Source organism: Sciurus vulgaris (genome assembly GCF_902686455.1).
Source record: "Sciurus vulgaris genome assembly, chromosome: 6".
Taxonomy (NCBI): domain Eukaryota; kingdom Metazoa; phylum Chordata; class Mammalia; order Rodentia; family Sciuridae; genus Sciurus; species Sciurus vulgaris.
The window spans coordinates 40,775,997-40,797,573 of record NC_136466.1 but is presented as its reverse complement, the minus strand read 5'-3'; the positions used below and the strand labels follow the sequence as shown (position 1 = coordinate 40,797,573).

Here is a 21,577-nt window from a genome sequence, read left to right as displayed (position 1 = left end):
ATCTTTTGTTTGTTTTCTTCTGGGTTTTTTTTGCTGATTGGCTTGCTTGCTTGCTTGTGTTTGCACAGTATCCTTCTCTCTGGAGCTCTGCCTGAGCTCCAATCTCAGTCTCTTCTACTCAGTGAGACTGCCTGCTGTGTTTCTGGGCCCCCTCCCATGCATGGCAGAATGGAATATGCTTCCAGAAAGCGAGACAGTGTCCTCATATGACTTACCTCACGGTTCCCTTTACTTAGGAATCACAGTCTTATGCTGTCTCCAGTGTCTGAAAATAATTCTTTTTTCTTCTGTTATTCCAATGTGAAAGAAAATCAGGACACTTTTTCTAAAAACAACCAGAAAAGCATTATCAAACTTAAAAGAAAATTAATAATTTCTTAATATCTTCATACATCCAATTACTAACAAATTCCTTTGATTTGAGAGAGGTATGCTGAATAAATAACAGCATGACCTGCTTCCTCTCTTCCTTCAGATCTCTGTTTCACCCTATCAGAGTAGCTGAGCAGATAGGAGTATGTACTATTATGCCCCTTCTCTGATAAGGTGACAACATTCTTGGCAGAAGGAACAGTATTTGTTAAATCTGGATTTGTTAAATCCAGAGCAAACTGGACATGTTTAAAGAACATCAAGAAGACTAGTGTGGTTGGAGTAGATAAATACAGAGGAGAGAAGTACAGATGAAGGCAGGGAATAGCTTTCCAGAATTCTGGGCACAGAAATGACATCAGATGAATTCAATAAAGGGTCAGTGACTGCTGTGTTAAGAACAGATGACTGTGGGACAAGAACAGAAGCAATGCAACCAAAGAAACAAGTTGTACCCCATTTGTTTACAATGAAAAAAAAAAAGAACAGAAGCAAGAGGCCAATTAGGAAGTCACTGAAATTATCCAAGTGGCAAGTGCTTAATGTAAGGGGGCAGGAGATGGTGATTATATTTTGAAGGTAAAACCCAATAATATTTACTATTGTATTATATAATATGGGATATAAAAGAAAGAGAGCAGTCAAGCAATGAGATAACACAAAGCCATTCACTAAGACAGGACCAGGCAAAAATCTATAAGAACAGGGAAAAGAAATGGAAATCAAGACTTCAGTTTGAGATCTATGTATTAGACATTTAAGAATAAATGTCCAGTAGCAAATACATGTCTGAAGTTCAGAGGAGAAGTGAGTCTGGAAACAAAATTGGACATGGGAGTATACTTAAGTAAATTATATGAGCTCACCTTGACTTTGAGATGACAGATGAACTGAGAATCAAACCAATGGTTTAGGTATGGAAATGTTTGAGGTATGGAAAGATGAAAAGTATCCAGCAAAAAAGATGAGGTAAAAGGTTAACCAAGAGCATGATGACCCAGAAACCAATCAAAATAACTATGTCAAGAACTAGGGAGTGATCGTTTATGTCAGATATGACTGATGGATCAAATAACATGAGACCTAAGAACTAACTGACTATAGAAGCAAAGTTCCTGAACAGGTAAGAGCAATGATATCCATTGCCCAAGTAGAGGGCTTGGTCTTACCAGGAACTTCATTTATTGTAACAGGAGGGAAGGTGAAGGCATAGTGCAGATGATGTGGGATACAGTGGTGGGAACATATAGATGCTCTTTTCTGATGCTTTCTATTTTATCCATTTTTCTCAATAAGTATGTTTTGGTTATTAAGCACTTTCATTAAGCATTTAGTTATTGAGCACTGTGCCAGATACTAGACAAGCAGCTACAAATAGGACTAGTATTACCTTGTTCTAAATATCTTCTGGAACTCTTTAATTATTACAAAAATAATCATGATAACCTTTGAGAGATAACCTTTGTGTTCATATAGAAGGCTGCTCGTATTGATGCATTCTGATCCAACATCTAATCCACTTCCTGCTCAGAAGTGGCAGAGCATGAAGTTGAACCAGGCCCCTGCTCATAGCATCTTAGAATTCTGCTCCCAGGCACTGCCAGGAAGGCCTTGAATCAGTTAGAAACACAACTGCATAGACCTCTCTCCCCACGACATATCACACTCATAACCAGTATTTCAGACAGATTGGTTATGAAAAGACCTGAGTCATTGTTGCCTCTTTGCCATAGCAGCTCTAGAGTTGAAGAGAACCTTAGGACCCTAACAAGTTCAACCTGCTCCATTCAGGGATGGAGGTTTTAGCCACAGGGAGGAAAATGACCTTATCCAAGTCTCCCAGATTCTGCCCTTCCCACTCTTATGCCTCAGTCTGTTCTCAGCACAGGAGCTAAAGTGATCCATTTAAAATGTACTCAAAATTTGTCACTGTGCCCTCAAAAACTCTTCAGTAGCTCCCCATTTCCCTCAGTATGATAACCAGTGTTACACGTGGTCTATGATGCCCTCAGCTCTCTGCCCCATCTCTATGGTTCCTTTCCCGCCACTTTTCCTCTCACTAACCCTGTTTGAGGCCCACGATCTTTTTGCCTCATTGTTTCTGCCTCAGAAGGCTTGCACAAGCTGATCCCTCTGCCTGGAGAGTTCCTCCCTTACATTCTCAGGTCTTTGCTCAAGAATCCCCTTCTTAAAATAAGGCCTTTTTTGAAAAACCCATTTAAAATGGCAAGTCTCCCTACCCCCATCTTCCTATTCAGTATCTCCTCCCTTCTGTTTTTCTTCATAATAGTTAACACCTCTGACAAGATTATATGCTATGCTCTTTGTTTCTTGTCTAAATTAGCATGATTATTTCCGCAGTTACACATATTTGCAGCTGTCTCTTGTCATCTTCTGTTTAACAGTTGTCCTCTCTCCATATGGCCACCTAATTTTCCCAATGACCTCTTTCAGTGTCCACACAGAGTGACATATTTCCCCAACCTCCTCCTATTGAGCATGTAGGTTATTCCTCTTCTACTGTATCATTTCACAGGACAGTTAAACCAAATTAGAAATATGTTCTTCCTTCACTCCAAATGCTTTACCTGGTTATCAGCAGAATTTTCAGAAAATTCTGTCAACCCAAGATATTTAAAGCATGGGCAGGAGAGGTTAAGACCACATATATGAAACTATAACCAGCAAGGTAGAAGACCCAGGAAGACACAGCATCAAGGATGCCAAGTGAGAAGCATGACTAAGGAAGGAAGGACAAATTTACTAGTAGGCATGTATCTTCTGTAGAGTTTTCAGATGAGTAGATTTAGAGAGTATGAAGCAACCAGAGACAATCGCTCCTTCCAGCCTGACGAATCCCCAACATCAGCTGCCTATATTTGTTACCAATTATACACAGTGACTCTAGAATAGTTAAAGAGCTTGTCATAAGCTCCTCAACTGGAGATGCTCATCAGGGGACTGCATAAAATGTTAGTAGTTCCCAGAAAACCATCAGAGGCTTGGAGGTCAGGAAGCCTCTCCTAATGCATGTGATTCCACCATCCAAGAATAGAATCATTTTATGGAAGACACTCTTTCTAGGTCTCCTAGAAAACCTGGCAGTGTCTTCCTAATGTCAAAGTATTGAAAACTCAATTGAAGTGAGATGCAAATGCCCAATACAGCAGCAAAACAAAAATATGTTAGAGGAACGAGCTTGGGACCAGGAGTCAGGAAACCCAGTCCTGACTGTGTCCCTCTCGAGTTGGTGGTCTTGCCTCTCTGGATTCTAGTTTCCACATCGGTAAAATGTGAGAGGCTAGCGATTGCCTCAACCCAGCCCACCCAGGATTATAAACTCTGAGGGCAGTGCTACATCTTAGCCCCAGAATCACACATTTAGGTTTGATCAAGAGTAAAACTATAAAGTTATGTGGACTGCTATTTTTTACAGCCTCCACTTATCTAGGTAAATTTTCTTAACAAAATACCCCAACCATTTTCCAAAGTTCCTTCCATAAAGTCAGACCATGTGGCTGCCCTTCTTATCACAAAATGAACCCGTCTCCTTAGCATGGCCTAAAAAAGAATCTTTCAGTAGCCTCACCTGCAGCTACTGCCTGATCCTTGAACTTTACTGAGCACCTCATTTCCCTAGAAAGACCTGCTTATGTCCATGACCACCACCTGAAACATTTTGCCTGCCCTGCCCCTTCACCTAGCCAATCACTGGTCACTCACCACAAGTGTCACCCCCTCCATGAACTCACCCCTTCACTGAGTCAATGGATATATGGTATACCCGGCACTCTAGGTCACATGACTGTAATGTTGACTCTCTTATCCCTGTGTCTCTGCAAACAGTCTCCTGAACATTTTTTGTTACAACATCTGTCACCCTGTAGCACTGCTACCTTTAGACGCATGGGTCTCCAGCACTAGATTTTACTTACTAGGAAAATGTTACCAAAAGCTTGGGTCCCTGTCCCCAATACCAATACAATAATGAGGACAGTTTTGAGAAAAAAAATATATATATAAAAAGAAGGCTTATGGCTTTGCTAGCAAAGGACAAACACAGGTGACTCCTGTCCCAGAGTCTGTGATTCTGCCCATTGACAGGAACAGGTGGCTTTTAAAGAAGTGATTCAAAGGCTACATTCCACGTGTTCTCTGCTGGAGTTCTAATTCACTTGTTAATTTGAGAGAGAGTCATTTCTGAGACTTCTGGTGCCATCCCAAAGTCTGGGTTACTTTGTTCCTATGGTGGATGTGCCCTCAAGGACAGATAAATCTGCCTAAAATGGGGAAGAAAGATAATCCAGTTTCCCCTGTGATTAAGGAGGGGGAGAGATTAGGGAGGATCAGGGAGAGAGGAAGAGAAAGAAACTTGTTCATTCTAAAAATAAGTTGCAGTGGCAGAGCAGCAGGGGCTATATTCAAAGCATAAAGTGGATCACTGTTACAAAAAGACTACCATTATTTTGGTTGTTGCATCCCAAGAATGGCGCCAGCACACAGGTGAAATTCTGGTCCATGTGTGGATATGTGAGTTCCCATCCAAGGACAGTAAGCTTGTGCCCAGTGAAAGGCATAGTGGAGACAGCACTATGGACACCAAGAAGCCTGGATTGCCTGTGTGGCTTTGCACAGCCCACTTGCCACCTTTCTATATGAGTTTCCTTACCTATAGAGTGGAGATAATTATAGTACTATCTATCTGAATAGTATGAAGATTCAGTGTTTGTAAAGTACTTAGCACAGGACCTGGTACCTAGAAGGTACTCAATAATTACTGGCTACTATAATTAGAAAAGAAGAAGGAATTTTCTTAGGACATTTTTAAATCTAGTAATATCATCTTGGTTCCTGGAAAACAAACCCTAAAGTGTCTGAAATCCAGATTTTTGCAAAGGACTGGTCATTGAGATAGAGTTGGGATGTTAGGGCCTGTGGATACAGAGCTTCCAGGCATATTTGCCCTCCTGTGAGTTCACAGAACATCTCTGTCCTGGACCAATGATAATAAATTGACCTGAGGGAACAGAAAGGTGAATGTGGGGCCCTGAGACAGAGAAGAGGAAGGCTTGGAAACAATGACCATTTAAAGACTGGGCATATTTAGGCCTCACAGGACTTTGAAGGGGAGCCCTTCTGAATATCATCTGAGGCCTGGATGGAAGTGAGTGCCTTTTTAGCTGTCAAACTCCATCTCCACAGCCTGAAGACCATTACTCAGAAGCTATCTACATCAAGCTATTCATTTCCCTTAAGGCTTCCTGGCAAGTCCCAGCCGGTTCCTCTGCCAGGCACCCTTCTTAATTATCTCTGACCTTGTTCTCTGAGCTCTAGGCATCCCTAAGTGATGAGAATTTTGCCCGAAGGAGGCTCAAGTGCCCAGTATTCACTGCCCTTGAACCCTTGGGCTCTGAATACTTTGATTGGCATGCTGGAGGCAAAAGACCCTGGGGCTCGGCTCCAGTATAAAATCCTGAACTACCCATGGCATCCTGGAAGTAGGGGGCCTCATTGCACTCATTAAAGTAGTTAAATTTCACACATTTCTTTTTTTTATTAAGCATTCCTGCTGCTCAAACACTTGGGCCACTGTTACTTTTACTTATGGCCTTGGAATAATTTAAATTAGTCTGGGTGAGTTGATATATAAATCCAGGAAGACTGATGCAGACATTTGACCATGGGGAAAGTGATTTGCAATGCCCAATGAGGTGTTACTCTACCCATCAGGAAAGTCAGTTTTCAGTAAATAATTTGCATTTCAGATCCAAAGAGCTTTTAAGTGCTTGAAGTTACTCCAAAATCTCAATTCATTCATTTCACAAATATAAAATCTGAGGTCCCATAGCAAATCGAGGGACTTATCCAAAGTCACACTGCCATTAATTGATGAAGCTATACCCTGAACCCAGGATTTCCTAAATTAAAGCCAATCACCCTAAGTGATAGCCTGTGGTTCTCCTAAGGCCCAGCTAAAAGCAATTTCACTAAAACATTAGGAATTTTAATTTAGAGGTAAAGGAAAGCAATAAACATTTCCCAGCAAATAATGGTTTTTCTAATAACATTTTTAAAATACCTATTTGAACAGGTAAAATGGAAGTTTATTTCAGTGTTTTAAGAAAATTATGACTTTATTGAATTATCATGAAAAATTTGACAGGGTAGCAGGATGGAGGGATAAAGGTAGGTTGGAGGCAGGGGTTTGGGGAAGTCTTATCAACAGACCTGCAGTGTTTTAGGATATTTCCTATTGTGGGGACTCCAATTTGATCTTCAGCACACAAAGCCATGACTCTTCTCTAAACAGCTGCTCTCACATTATTTTTTGCTTAGAAAAACATTTCAATTCTTTTTATATTTTATGGGCCATTTCCACCAGAAAAAGAAAAAAATCTGACAAAAACAGTTCCTGGACAGAGTCCCAGAAGAGTATCGGCAATCAGCTCATCATTCACACATGCCCAGAGCTGGGCCTATGACCAAGTCAGTCATACTCTGGCCAGGGCAGGGCCACCATCACTGTCATCTGCTCTCAGCATCATCTTTGACTTCAGGCTTTTTCAGCAGCTAAACCCTCAAGTAGGACTGTATTATAATGTGTGCATCTGTCAATGTGCTTGCATTTGAGGTGTGGGGAAAAGAAGAAAAGTACATAAGCAAATGACTGAAGGTTGAACTGTTGGGGGACTGGAAGGTAGAACTGATCTGCTGGAGTGCAGGATGTATGGGATAGTAGAAGATCCACAGTCTATATTAAATGAGGACTACATTGCAGGTGTCTGAAAAGGAAAGTTAACCATGATGTGACTTGTACTTCATGAGGTAAGAGAACGGAATTGAAAATTGAAAGGGCAGGATGGATCTAAAAGTCTATCAGAGAAGGATGTGCAGAACTGCCATGATCACTGATGACATCCAGAGGAATCAGAGATGCAGTAGAGAGTACTGGGCAATGGAGACACATAGTGAGGGTGGGAAGGATAGGGAGGCCAGCTTGGGGTAGGTAGTATTTCTGGCATTGGGGCATTGGCAAGGCATTCACTAACAGCAGTCTCTGCATAGGGGGAATTCTTTGAAGCTCTTAAAAAGAAGTAGGAAGATATCCACCTGTGAAACATCTACAAGGTAGCTACATACTAGACAGTGCAGAATACCCACCAAAGTATTAGCCCAGGTCACCTCACAGGACTGACTTGGAAGAGTGGTGGAGAAACTATTAACATAGTTCATGTCTTTAAAATCTAACAAATTAGGGCTGGGGATATAGCTCAGTTGGTAGAGTGCTTGCCTTGCAAGCATATAGGCCCTGGGTTCAAATCCCCAGCACAGCCCAAAAAAAAAAAAATTATTTTTTTTAAATAACAAATTATTTTTTTTAAATATTTTTTAAAAATATTTTTTAAAAATAACTGAAAACTAAAAAATAATTGTTTTTTTAATAACTGATAACTGCTGGGTGGGGTGGCTCACGTCTGTAATCCCATCAGCTGGTAAGGTGGATCAGGAGGATGGCAAATTCAAAGCTGGCCTCGGCAACTTAGTGAGACCCTATCTCAAAATAAAAAATAAAGGTTTGAGGATGTGGTTCAGTGGTTACGTATCCCTGGGTTTAGTCCCTGGTACCAAAAAAAAAAAAAAAAAAAAACACCAAATAACCACATACTAAAGCTCACTGAAACAGTTACAAAAATATAGAGGAAAACATTCTAATCTGTAAATTAGGGAAACTAGGTTCTAGGTCATATGTGAAACCTTAAGAAATTCCTGGATTCAGTTTTCCTACATTTAATCCATGACTGAATGGTCCCTTAATAACTCTACCATGTATAAGTGCCAGCAACCATACTTCCCCTATTATGCTTCCAAGAAACTGTCTGTGGATGAGAACTCTTTCTTCTCTTCCAAAAACGGTTCATCTGTAAGGACAGGGACAAGTGAGGTGTCTTCTCCCAATCTGAGGAACTGCTGATTACAAGGCTGTCTTTGAAGGCACTTTTCTGTTTGCTTCCGGTCAACAGCATTCCTAGCACCAAAAAGTTGATATTTTCAGAATTCCCATCCTGGTTCCCTCCTTGCGCTCTTATGGTCGCAAACGCCCAAGAATCTGAAAACCCGGCCTGGCCTTCTCCCTCTCCCGCAGGAATGATCTGGTCGGAATGTAAGGAGATCTGGGAGGAGGGGCCGCGGGAGTACGTGCTGCACCTGTGGAACCTCCTGGATTTCGGGATGCTGTCCATCTTCGTGGCCTCCTTCACCGCACGGTTCATGGCCTTCCTCAAGGCCAGCGAGGCCCAGTTGTACGTGGACCAGTACGTGCAGGACGACACGCTGCACAACGTCTCCCTTCCGCCGGAAGTGGCCTACTTCACCTATGGTGAGTCTGGTTCCGCCCTGAGTGCTTCTGGCACTCGGCCCTGGCCCTTGACCTTGGCTGGTGTCACAGCCTGTGATTTACACACTGGCCCACTTGGTCATGTCATCTGACTGCTGGGTCAGAGCCCCCAGAACTCCCTAAAAGACCTTGTTCCTTCAGTGCAACCAGCTGAACAGAACGTGAAGTTAATTAGTGAATTAGAAATGGATCTGTCTGTATTAGGAAGAATGAGTTTGTTTAGGAAAGGTTTTTTCTGTAGGCTTTTGTTTTTGCATTTTAAAAAACGTTTTTTTTTTTTTTGTTTTTTTTCTGATGTGAATCCAGTACTAAAAGGAACATATATAACCACAAAATTGTTTTTCCATATTGGATCCCTGCTTTGTACCAAGACCTACTTTTCCAGTTCAAAAGTTCTTTCCTCATGGAGATAGGTCCTCAGAAGTTACCTTTTGAACCACAAAGCCATATGGTTTGAAGTAGTAAATTGAGATTATAAGAATATAATAGCTATAGCATCCATTTATTGAGGACTTACTATGTGCCAGGAACTGTGTAGATATTTGACACACATAAACTCCAGTCCTTGTAATAGTTTACAAAATTGACTTGTTTTGTTTGTTCCTATTTTATAACTGAAAAAAAAAAAAATTGTTTCAAGGCAGGGCTAATACTATGACCAGAAATACAGGATTGCTTTGTATAGCAGGGAATCCTGGCCTGAGATGAAATGAAAGTCATGCTGAATGGCATGGTACTTATGTCCCAGGCATTACAATTAGACCACAATTCAAATCCTAGTTCTGTAGCTTACTATGGCATGAGTTTACTTAACTCTTTTGAGCTTCCATTTTCTCATATGTAAAACAGAGATAATAATACTTATGTCAAAAGGTTTGTTTTGAAGATTAAATAGTACCTGTGAAGAGTTTTGGCTCCATGTCCTGATAATACTAAATTTTCACTAAATGGTAGTAGTCATTATCAGTACTTTCTCTTGGGTCATTTTCTTGCTCAAACACTATACTTTCCATGATGAAAGATAAAGATGAGAGAGTGAAGGAACAAGTTTTTTGTTGTTACCAGTAAAAAGTAGCTGAATGCTTAATAAGTGTTCCTTAATGGCAGCTGCTACACCTTGAAGGGTTTAAGTGTCAAATGTCTCTGTTACATGAAACCAAATGGCTGTTGTCCCTACAAAATCTTCATGATCAGGTACAGCAAGATCTGTGGAGGATTGTCGCTTAATGTGAAAGTTGATTTGCTCTTTACTATCAACGTAGATGGTATTATGTGCAAAACTGATAGGAAAATGCCCATTGAGAAATGAAGAGTCTTGTAGTATTACAAATCATCTACTCTCCCCTCCACTACCCATGCCCCTGACACGCACACAGACCACCATTTGTTAATTTGGAAAACTCAGACTTCCTTAAAGCACAATAAGCTTGTATGTTTTCCCCTCAGTACTGCTCAAAGTTCATCAAGGAAAGATGAGAGATACGTTTCTTAATGCCATGATTCAGGCTGCAGTATGTTCACTTGTGACTTTTATTCCTTTATGAATTGTATGAAGTCTCATACAACCCAAAGCATAGCACATTATTGTCCTTGCTTTTGTGGTTCACCCTGTGCCCTTGGAGATTATCTGCATTTCTCCATGCTCCCTTGTGCTCCAGTTATGGGAGAACAGAGCCCCCTTGTGGCCAGACAACCAGTGGTTCTTTCCAACCTCTATAGCCCCATATAGACAGACCCTGATTTTTCAGGTTGTGTCAAAGTCATTTTTCTCATGGAAACAACTCCAAGATGAAATTCCCTAGGTCTGAATCATCACAGTGCTGTTTGTTTTACACCCATCACAACTCTTATAAGTCATTCCAAGCAGATTATTTTTCACTAAAAGTCCTGACCTGGTCACTAGAATCTGACAACAGCTAAATCTATCTTAATAGATTATTGGTGTGGTTTTTATTATTATAGCTGAGGTTGAAGATGGTAAATTATAGGTGGCAGGAAAAAATTATTTTTAGTGTCTGTTTAATAGAAGAAGTCACATCCTATTTCATGTTATGCAAATGTGTTACTTATCCATAGAGGGTGACAGATATATTGGAAAATGCATAATTTGTTCTCCTTACTTGTCTTTCATGAACTTCTGAGTTATGACCTTGATGAGAACATAGAGTCTATACTGTTGTTATATTTCCAAATATAATTTAGAATGTGCTACATGAAACTTTGTGGTCCTGCTTTCCTTATTAAAGGTTTCTTACTTGCTCTCCATTATTATAATTATTTAACAGAGTCTAGCTTTGAAAATAAAGAATAAAATTCTTCCTCTTCCATCTCCCTTGGGGTGCCAGGAATTGCTGTGCAATATCCTTGCTAACTGCACTTACAAGTCTCCGAAAAGGACCCCATACCCCAAATCCAATCTTAAAAATGGCAATAATAATATCTACTCTACAGGGCTGTAGTGAAAATTACAGCTAATGTAAGTGTAAGGGCTAATTTAGGTTTCTCAATGTTTCTCAATTTAAGTCTCACTTAGCATTTCTCAACAGGGACACTATTGGCTTTTTTGGCAGGGCAATTTCCATGGTGTGGGACCGTCTGGTGCACCACAGTATATTAAGCATCCCAGTAATACTCCTACCCAGTCACTGCAATGACCACAGACAGCCCCACACACTTCTCCTGGGAGGGAAATGCTGCCCTCGCTTGAGATTGGCTGTGTGTCTTGCACATAGTAGGCAGCTGATTGGTGACAGATGCTGCTTCTCATGGCATTAGAAATGCAGTGTGAGCCCTTTGCAGGTTTGGTCTGCTGCAAGAATGCCCAGAGGGTAGTTGAAGCACTGATGGTCACCAGTGACTGCCAGCAGAGTCTCTCCAGCTCAGGATTGGACTCAGCACTCTTACCCACCCAGAACACATAGCTGTTGTGGCAAACATGCCTGAATGGTCACCACTTTGGGGGCCTTAACTCAAACAGGAAATGAAATCCTCAGCACATATCACCTGGGAACAAAAAAAATACCCAAGAGTATTTTCTCAGGCATGATCCTTCAGATTCCTGGTCCCTGTGTGAGCTCATTTGTTCCAACTTGTGGTTACTCTGAACTTCTGCTTACGTGTTCATCTAGTCATTTAACAAGCATTCATCAACACCTACTGTGTGCCAGGTGCTGTGCTGAGTACTACATTTCAGATTTAATTTCATCTTCCTCATAGTACTGTGAGTTGATATGATCCCTAATGTACAGATAAGGGGAACCAGGCTCCAGAAAATCATTGGTGCTCCTGTGCCATCTCCTCCTCCTGCTACTTCCCCTAGTGAGTGGGACAGTGCCTAGATGTGGAGCTTAAACACTGGTAAAGGGGACAGAATAGCAAGCAGTGTGGCAAATTCCATGACCAGAGTGTGCACTGGATACCATGAGAGCAGACAGGGGAATAGGGATCCCATCCAGCCTTTGGGAGACTTCCTGGAGGAGGTGACACCTGAGCAGATCCTTAAAGGATGATTGGGAATGATTCAGACCTTGAAGTGAGGAAAGTGTGTTCTGGGCAGTGGACCAGCATGTTTCAAGAGGGTGGTACCCTCTGTTCTGTGTACTGGGATTAATCTAGGGCAGGGTAGGAATGACAAGGCAAGCGGTTGGAGACTCCTGAAAATGCCTAACTGGTTTCTTTTCCAGAGCAGATTCTATCCCCCAGTGAGTAACCCAGATTGTTTTCTTTTAGCCAGGGACAAGTGGTGGCCTTCAGACCCCCAGATCATATCGGAAGGGCTGTATGCGATAGCGGTCGTGCTGAGCTTCTCTCGCATTGCGTACATCCTGCCAGCCAACGAGAGCTTTGGGCCTCTGCAGATCTCCCTGGGGAGAACTGTGAAAGATATCTTCAAGTTCATGGTCATTTTCATTATGGTATTTGTGGCCTTCATGATTGGGATGTTCAACCTATATTCTTACTACCGAGGTGCAAAGTACAACCCAGCGTTTACAACGTGAGTATCCCAGAGCTCTCCCCTGAGGCTTTCTCTGGCTTTCCTGGGAATCCTTGGGAGTCTCTTGCAAGTGGTTTCTTGCAGAAACTCAGGTTTCTTTGATATTTCTCAAGATTAAAGATAACTTTATTCAAGGGTAGCTTAGAGTTCAGGTTCTGAAGTTGCAAGAACAGAAGAGCTGGGTTAAATCCTTATTTTGCCACTTACATGCTGTATGGCCATGAGCACCTTCCTTAATTCCTCTGAACCTTCATTTCCTCATCTTTAAAATGGACATAATAATAATACCTGCTTTGTATGGATAGTGTGAGGATTTGATGAGATGATATAACTCACACAGTAAGCTCTGTAAATGAGAGGAATTGATATTGTTGTTATAATTATCATCATCATATCATCATCATCATCATCACCTTACCTATGTTGCCTGGAAAACAGAACCCTGGGCAAAACATGCATGCCTGCACTTTATTAGATGAAGTGAGTTGTAATCCAAGGAAAATAAGACTGAAGGGGAAAGAAAAGTGAATATGAGAGGAGAGTATGAAATATGAAATGTGAGGGTGAGCAAGGACAAAGTCAAGGTCTCACTGTGTGGGCAATATGTGAAGTAAGGTATGGGAAAGGCAAATACAGGCTGCTGCCCTGAGCACCATCTGCCAGAATACATGACCTGGGCATGATGGACCCTGCTAGGGAGACTACCTGGGGAATAAAACTCAAGAATATTTTTTCAGGCAAGATCCTGCAGATTCCTGGTCCCTGTGAGATATCATTTGTTCCTACTTGTGACTTCTCTGAACTTGTGGTTAGGAGTTCATTCAGTTACTTAACAAGCATTTTCAGTACCTGCTGTGTACTAAGAAAGGGGCATCAGAATAACCCATCAGGTTGAGAAAGAGAACTTAACAGTCAGATCTTTCCCATCTGCTGTCTCTCATGACTCAGATTCATGAACTCACCTACACTTCCAGGGAAGCCCTAGGGAAGCTATGTACACACAGCATGGGAAGTAGGTTTGCAAGTTGGCACAGGTCAGCAACTCTTCTCACCTGGCTGGGCACACCACTGCCCATACCTGGGCACCAAGCAAGTCCTGCAGCATCATGTGCCCCTGCAGCCAGAAAGGAGGCCCAGGAAAGGTAGCCAAGAGACATGTGGCCTGGGCAAGAGGTAAGGCTCTGACATCAGGGTTCAGAAATTGCTTCTGAGGGGCCAGCCAGCCAAGCAAACAAAGCAGCACAGTGGCACCCACACACTATGAGACAGAGCTCACTAAGCCTGTGTCCACAAAAATCCAAAACTACTCTTCTCTGTGGGAAACAGCAGGCTGGTGGTACATCTGGTGATGTGGGCTTCTGTCCCACCTCCCCTGCCCTGGCTTATCTGTGCAACCCTTCTTCCTTCTACTTATGCAACCTGTATGAACCCACAGGACCATGAAAAAGCCCATGATCTGGAGTAGGACTGATCTGGCCATAATTTTCAACCAGATGTGACCCAGCTATCTGTAGAGAGAGTAAGAGATGAGGTAAGGGCAAGATCAGGAGATAGCAGCAAATCAGTTGACTCCCTTTGTGCTCATGGCCTGAGCCAGGTCTGAAAGGATCTGGCAGGGCTAGATGTATACTCTGACACAGGCATTTACTGGCTGATGACTTCTAGCCAAATCACTTGATTTATCTGAGCCCTGTGTACTAATCTGTAAAATGGAAATAGGATTTCCCATCTTCATAAATACCTATATGGATAGATGTGGCAGTTTATATAAAGTGCCTGAACACAGGGAGTTTCCAGTCTTAGTCTTTCCACAGACCCAGCCAGTTACACAACTTCTCCTTGCCTTCATCAGTCTCCTACAAGAATCTTGAAAAGAGAGTGAGGACTCCAACCACGAGTGCAGTAGCTGGGACCAACAGGCTAAGCACTTCCTGACACTTAACCCCAGGAAACCCTGGGTAGTCTGACATTTAAGTTTTCCTTTATTCCAGTTATTAAAGATGGCTGTAAGCATTAGTCATGCATACACCCTGAGCAATTCCCACCTTGTAGCAGGACCTCAGCTTACCCAGCTTCTGGAAATATCTCCCATCAAGGGAAGATACTTGTGTCTCAGAACCAAGTACAGTGACTGTCATGTTGCTCAGCACAGAACCAGGGACTGTGCTACCCTACTGGATGGGTGGCCCTTGGTGCTGAACCTCAGAGGCTACTGCTATCTGTGGCAAAAAAAGAAGTTAGCTTATGTATCCACAGAGAATTTATGCCAGGCCCAGTCATGAGAAATGTCTCTGAAGGTGCCACAGGCTATGTTGCAGCCTTAGCAACAGAAAAGGCAGACAGACTGGGTTTCAGTCTGTGCTCTGCCTCTTGCTCACTATGTGGTCTTGGGTAACTGCTGTACCCTGATTTTTCTAATTCTGGAAGGATAAAACATACTAAGAGAGTCATCCATAGAGAATTAGAAGAAATGGGACATATACAGGATTTGACTTATCACGAATCTTTAACAAATGGTACTGATGATAATGAAGATAGAGACAAGTATTGGGGAAAAGACAAACAGCAGAGACACCTAGGTACCAATTTGGCATTATAGGACCCTCTGTGGATAGCGGCCTACTTGACACCCTATCCACCAGCTCAGGCTAAGCACATTATTGATTTAGGTGGACTACTTTATATCACTGCAGTACTCAGCAGCTAACTGTTGCAGGAAGGGAGTAAGCTTAAATTCTCCACAAGCAACTTTGCTCTAGATGTGCTAGAGGAGAACCAAACACATCCCCTTGACATAAGATGCAGTGTTATTGTACATGAAGAAGTTGACAGCCTGGGAAAAAAGGCTCTTGCTTTCTGTGGTCAGGCCCTGATGTCCCTCCCATTTCTAGTCTAGCCCAGTGCCTTGCACAGAGTAGTTTCCCACTAAATGCTTCATGAGCAAGAATGAGGGAATAAACAGGAAAAATAAAGCCAGGTTCAAGGCAGCCAGGTAAGCAATAGACTAGGCATCTGGTGACCTGTCCCATCTGTGCTGTCCTGGCTGATCTGTGCAACCCTTATTTCCTCCCCTTACAGGGAACCCATATGAACCCACAGGACCATGAAGAAGGCCATGAATAGGACTGATCTGGCCATAATTCTCAACCAGATATAACCTAGCTATCTGTCGAGAGAGTAAGGAGAGGTGGCCTGAACTGGGATCTCTGGGTCAGGAAGTTATGGGGAAAAGTAAAATCAGGAGAAAGCAAACTCCCTTGTGCTTACAATGGAATTAAGACTTTCTCGACTTGAGGGACCCAAACAAAGAGGACCCCAGCTCTTCCAGGATGGGGATGGGTACATGTGGGGAGCAGCAAGTGCAGTGAAAAAGAAACGGAATAGTCATTGCCTTGGCAGTTCCTGAAATGGGATGAGTACCTGTAAATAGGATTTGATTGAACAGGAAAAGTCAATAGAGAATTGAAGTGGAGAGAGGAAAGAATGGATTTTTGTAAATGTCATCTTTTACCTTTTGACTGCTCTCTGGAGTGTGTCACCCCCCTCTCCCCGGAGATCTTCTTTGATAATAAAAAAGCCATGAGAGAATAAATAAGACTTGTACCTTAGGGAGCTCAAAGCTCTGCTGACTGTAGCTATGCTGACGATGAAGACCCCACTCAGGTGCGTGCCTGCTCCAGAGCAAACCATCCCAGGCTGCCGCCCAGACCTGCCCACCCACACATAAGTGGCCTTCTCCCTACAAAATTTTGAGTTTTCAGGGTAAGGCAGAGCTCTCTTCTCATCCGTTTCTGTAGATTCAGAAGACTCGATCCTACAGAAGGGAAATGTGGGTTGCAATACACTGCAAGAATCCCCCACCTCCACTCTGAACCAAACCACCTGCCCCCCCATCTCTGTTCTGGCCGTGTTCAAGGGAAAATTGGATTCCTAAAGGCTGTTCAGGAATCCACTTAAAAGGCAGCTGTTCAATATGGAAATTTCTCAAACGACTAGGAATGGAACCACCATATGACACAGCTATCCCATTCCTTGGTATTTATCCAGAAAAACTAAAATCAGCATATTGTAGTGATACAGGTACATCAATGTTTATAGCAATTCAATTCACAATAGCCAAGTTATGGGACCAGCCAGGTGCCCATCAACAGATGCATGAATAAAGAAAATGTGGTACATAAACACAGTGGAGTTTTACTCAGCCATAAAGAAGAATGAAATTATGGCATTTGCTGGTAAATGGATGGAACTGGATGGAGAACATCATGCTAAGTGAAACAAGCCAGACACAGAAAGTCAAGGCCAAATGCAGAAGCTAGAGCAAAATAAGGCAGGGGGGAATGGGGACCACTACAAAAATGGGGGATAGATCAGTAGAGTAGAGTGAAGGAGCAGGGTTGAGTGGGAAGAGGTAAGGATGGGAAAAGGGAGGAACTGCAAAATGATGTTGACCCAATTATGCTGTATGCATGTGTGACTATACCGTAGGGAAGCACCAATATGTAAAAATAATAAATTTATTATTTATGATGAGGGAAGGCCAGAAGGACAGTGGAGTAGAAGAGGTAGAGCAGGGATGGAGGAGAAGTGAAGGGATGGAAGAGGCACTGGGGACTGAAAGGAAACAAATTATATTCCATGTATGTGTGATCATGTCAAACCCCACTATTGTGTATGGCTATAATGCACTAATAAAAACATTTTTAAATTAAAAAAAAAATTTAAAGGCAGCTGTTAGGAATCTCTCTGGGATTTTTGTCTGTGAGTTTTGTTTCACAGACAAAAAGAGCCTTTCTGGCTCTAGGAGTATGGTCCCAGGCCAGGTCACCAAAGTCAGTACCACTAGAGATTTACCAAGATATAGTGAGGCAGAGGGTAAAGCAGATAGTCTGAGACAAAAGGAAAGATAAGGAGAATAAAATTTTTCTACCAACTGTAACCTCCAGCCCTCAATAAAGCCCTGCACTAACTCCCAGTGTATTCCCGCTTCAAAGTCACATACCTCCCTCCCTACATTCAAAATCCCATTTCCTCCATCCAGTAGACCTCAGTAAAGGAGCTAGAAGAAAATGGATGGATTGAACTGATTCACCCAAAAGTGTGAATAAAAACAACATGAACACCCTTAACTGAAGTCAGTGGTCTTCAAACCACACCAGAATCACCTGGGGTGTGGGGAGTGACAAAATTTGGGACAATTTTTAGCATCTAATTATAGTAGTTCCAGGGTAGGGCCAAGAAATCCATATTAACAAAGGCTCTGCAGGCTTCTGCACAGGTAGTATTAGGATCACAGGATAAGAAATGTGGATCTGATCCAACTTCATCACTGCATAGTTGAGGAGGTGGCAGTCACTGTAGATCTGTGAATCTCAAAAGCAAGAAGCTCATTAACCTAAGTGAGTATCTTATTTGGTAGGATTGCAGGCCATGCAGGCAGACTTTTTTAAGCATAAGGTATTGAGTAGATAGGCAGATCCAAGAAGACTGAGCCCTCAAGTCAGATCCTATAAGTGGTTCTCAGTTTCTCATCTTCCTTCCACTTCGGAACCAAGATTCTCCCAAAGGTCTGGGTTGTTTTTCAGAGCCACTTCCCTGACAGAGGCTGGCCTGAAGGGAGGGAGTAGAGTGGATACAAAGGTCGTAGGTGGGTGAGCTTGGAGACAAGGGTCCCTGGTTGGTGAGCAGGAACCTGTCTGGACGTGACAAATAGCACACCTGCTGGCAGTTCATTATTTCCAAGCCACTTCTATTACAAACTGAAAATGACCAAAGGGAGGAAGACAAGGTGTTCAGATCAGTTTTATGCTCTCAGAGTACAAAATCAAAGTATTCCAAGATGTGGATGAGGAAGTGGAAAAGTTTTTTTTTAAGTTCTCAGTTCAGATTGTTAGGAATTTCATTCTTCTTGGGGACATAGTTTTGCTTATATCATGGAAGTGAGTGGAGAAATAGGATTTGCTTTTTGGATGTTGTTTTATAGGCAACTTTTTTGAAGTGCACATATTCCATAAAGCAAGGAATTTCTGATTACAGATTGTATGGAAAACTTGGAGTCCCAGAACTATTAGTATGGTGTTAAAGAAAGAGAAACAAGGTCCTTAGCTCATAGATGAAATATAGCTGGGAGAGAATGCATAGAACAAATGCCCTCCTTATACAGTCACACATGGCTTTACAAGGTTACATTCTGAGAATTGCAACACAAAGCAATTTTATCACTGTGCTAATATATCATGTCCTTACACAAACCTAGATGGTACAGCCTACCATACACCTAGGCTATGTGACCATTGTCATAGATGCAACCCAGCATTTGACAGAAATATTATTATGTGTAAACAAATACAAGAAAAATAGGAAAAGTTAGGGGCAATAAAGTGACCCAAAGCAGGGAAATGGAGAACTTGCCAACAGAACACATGGTGGGCTCCTGCTCTCCCCTGTGGGTGAACATGGCCTCCCCCATTTAACTCTGATTGCAGATTAAATGTGGGCTCCATCTCTCAAAGTTTGATCCCAGACAACCTTTTCTATAGACTGTTGTGGAGTCAGCTTCATAGCAGAGCTGGGTTGACACTTTTCTAATCAAAAATAATACTTCTCTTAAGATTGTTCTGTCTCCCCAGGAATTATTTTAATGGAAGGAGTTTCAGCAGTGCTAGGCAAAATTAGAAGCTTCTATTTTCCATGACAGTTATGGAAAATTTCCCCACTGTAAAAGAAAGGGATTCATATACCCACCAGAAGAAGAAAGCACTGATCCAGCCCTGCCTAGCCTATCCAGGTCACAGAAAAGCCAGCTGCATCTCCTTCCAGTGATACTGAAGGGTATAGGGCTGGCAAAGAGAATCCTGAAGATCCTGTCCACATACATCCTCCCCACTCTAATGCTGTTCTACCTGCCACCAAGTGTCCAAGTCTGGAGATTGAGCCTCACATACTCCTGGCTCAGAGAAATCAAGGCTCCAAACAGTCCCTGTGGAGGCAGTGAGGGGCAGGAATACAAATAATAAATACGATGTGCTGAACACACATTACGACAAACACGTGAATATCTGCCCTCTCATTTAATCCCTGCTGTGGAATGACACAGATACCACTACAGAAATCAAGGCTTATAAAGATCCTGAACTTATCCAAGATCACAGAGCCAGGAAGAGAATCCCAACCCAGATTTTTATGATTCAAGGCTATCCTCCACCTTCTGACCTGAAATTAACAAGAGTGGGAACCCCATACCCATGAGCTTTTCAGGTGAAGGCCCTGTCTCTTTAAAGGTTGGATCACTTTCCTGTGGTACTGAATTCTAAAGAATAGGATGCTCAATCCAGATTTTGATTATTGATAAGAATTTGATGAGTCTACGTATCTCAGCTCTAACTGTGCAGCCTCTGATTCTCCCCATTGTGAAACAAGCCCTCTACTCCAAGGTGAGTTTATTCATTTAGGAACATTTAGGGAGCAGCCACTCTATGCCAAGTCCTGGGTTGGTCCCTGGAGTCATGAAGATTAATAAGAGATTCCTTATGCCTCTGAGAACTTGTAGACAAGTGGAAACTAGGGGAGAAGGGGAGCAGCTAGCAGCTATGACACCATGTGACCATTGCAAATGACAGCATGGTGAGGAGGAGTGGCTGAACTCTACCTGGAAGGGCCAGGAACAGCTTCATGGAAGAGGTAGCCCTAGGAAGGTTTTAGAGGATGACTAGAGGGCATTCCAGCCTATGCAGGGCACTTTTGAGGAATTACAAGTAGGTAAGAGTTTGGGGAGATGGCAGAAGATTAAATCAGAGTCCAGAAGGAATCAGATTGTGGAGGGCTAAGTCCTAATTAGGTGTTATAGTCTCCACTAAGGGCTTTTAAAAAAGAAGAAGATATGCTCAAAGAAGCCTTGAGGAAGAATGCTGTGGCAACTGTGTGAAGGACAGGTTGGAAGGGGGATGAGGTGGTTAGAACAGCCTCAGCCTCTTTCATCACGATGGCTGCAGATTGGTTGGAAAGACAGGTGTTCATCACATAATCACAGGAAAGAGGCATGCTAACAGAGAAAACATTCTGCAATAAAGGAACCTGAAAGAAGGGCAACTCCAGAGGGACCCGAGCTAGGAGGCTCTGGCAGGGAGTCACAGAGAGGATGTGCATCTGCACTAAGGGAGTGGCCGTATGGATGGAGGAGGCATGCAGAGGAGATACAGTGCAAGGATCTGGACACGCAGGGGTGTCCTGCTGTGGCACCCAAGGCTGAGTTATGTTGTAAAACCCACCAAAACCAATGTCCTATTAAGAGAAGCCAGGGATAGGTCACCCTATGGCACACAGGACCTGGCTGACTGCCATTGTCTTTGTGCAGAGCATGCTGAATGTGCTCGTAGGTGGGGAACATGGAAGGGCATCAACCTACTGGGTCCCACAGAGGACAGATTTTCCCAGGTTCCTGGGTCAGTGTTGAAACATGGGCATCCCGATACAGAAGTTCCACAGGCCAGGTTTTATCATCATACTTTATTACATTGTGAAAGTTATCTCCACCTTTCATCTTACAACTTTAATAAGTGTGTTTGAGGGTATGAGAGCTTATTGAGCCCATTTCATGCAGAGCAACTAGCACAGAGAAATTCAGAGACTTGAAGGACACTACATGGTCAATGATAGGGCCCAGGTCAGGCCCAGAGACACTGGGTAAATGAAAATGACTTTGATGTGTCCAAAACAAAGTGGTTTAGATGTAATATAAGTTCTTATCTTTGTATAACTTTCTAATAAACAATACAAATGTAAATTTTCAGAAGAATAATAAGGTCTGTTATAGCATT

General features: G+C 42.5%; 1 protein-coding gene across 1 annotated transcript in view; it reads left to right on the top strand.

The window, feature by feature from the left end:
• The window catches only part of TRPC7 (transient receptor potential cation channel subfamily C member 7), a 167,384-nt gene that overhangs the window by 122,341 nt on the left and 23,466 nt on the right, over positions 1-21,577 (top strand). Inside the window, exons 6-7 of the mRNA XM_079144701.1 lie at positions 8,516-8,749; positions 12,497-12,761. Of these exons, the coding sequence (XP_079000827.1) occupies positions 8,516-8,749; positions 12,497-12,761 (499 nt within the window). The remainder of the gene's footprint in view (positions 1-8,515; positions 8,750-12,496; positions 12,762-21,577) is intronic.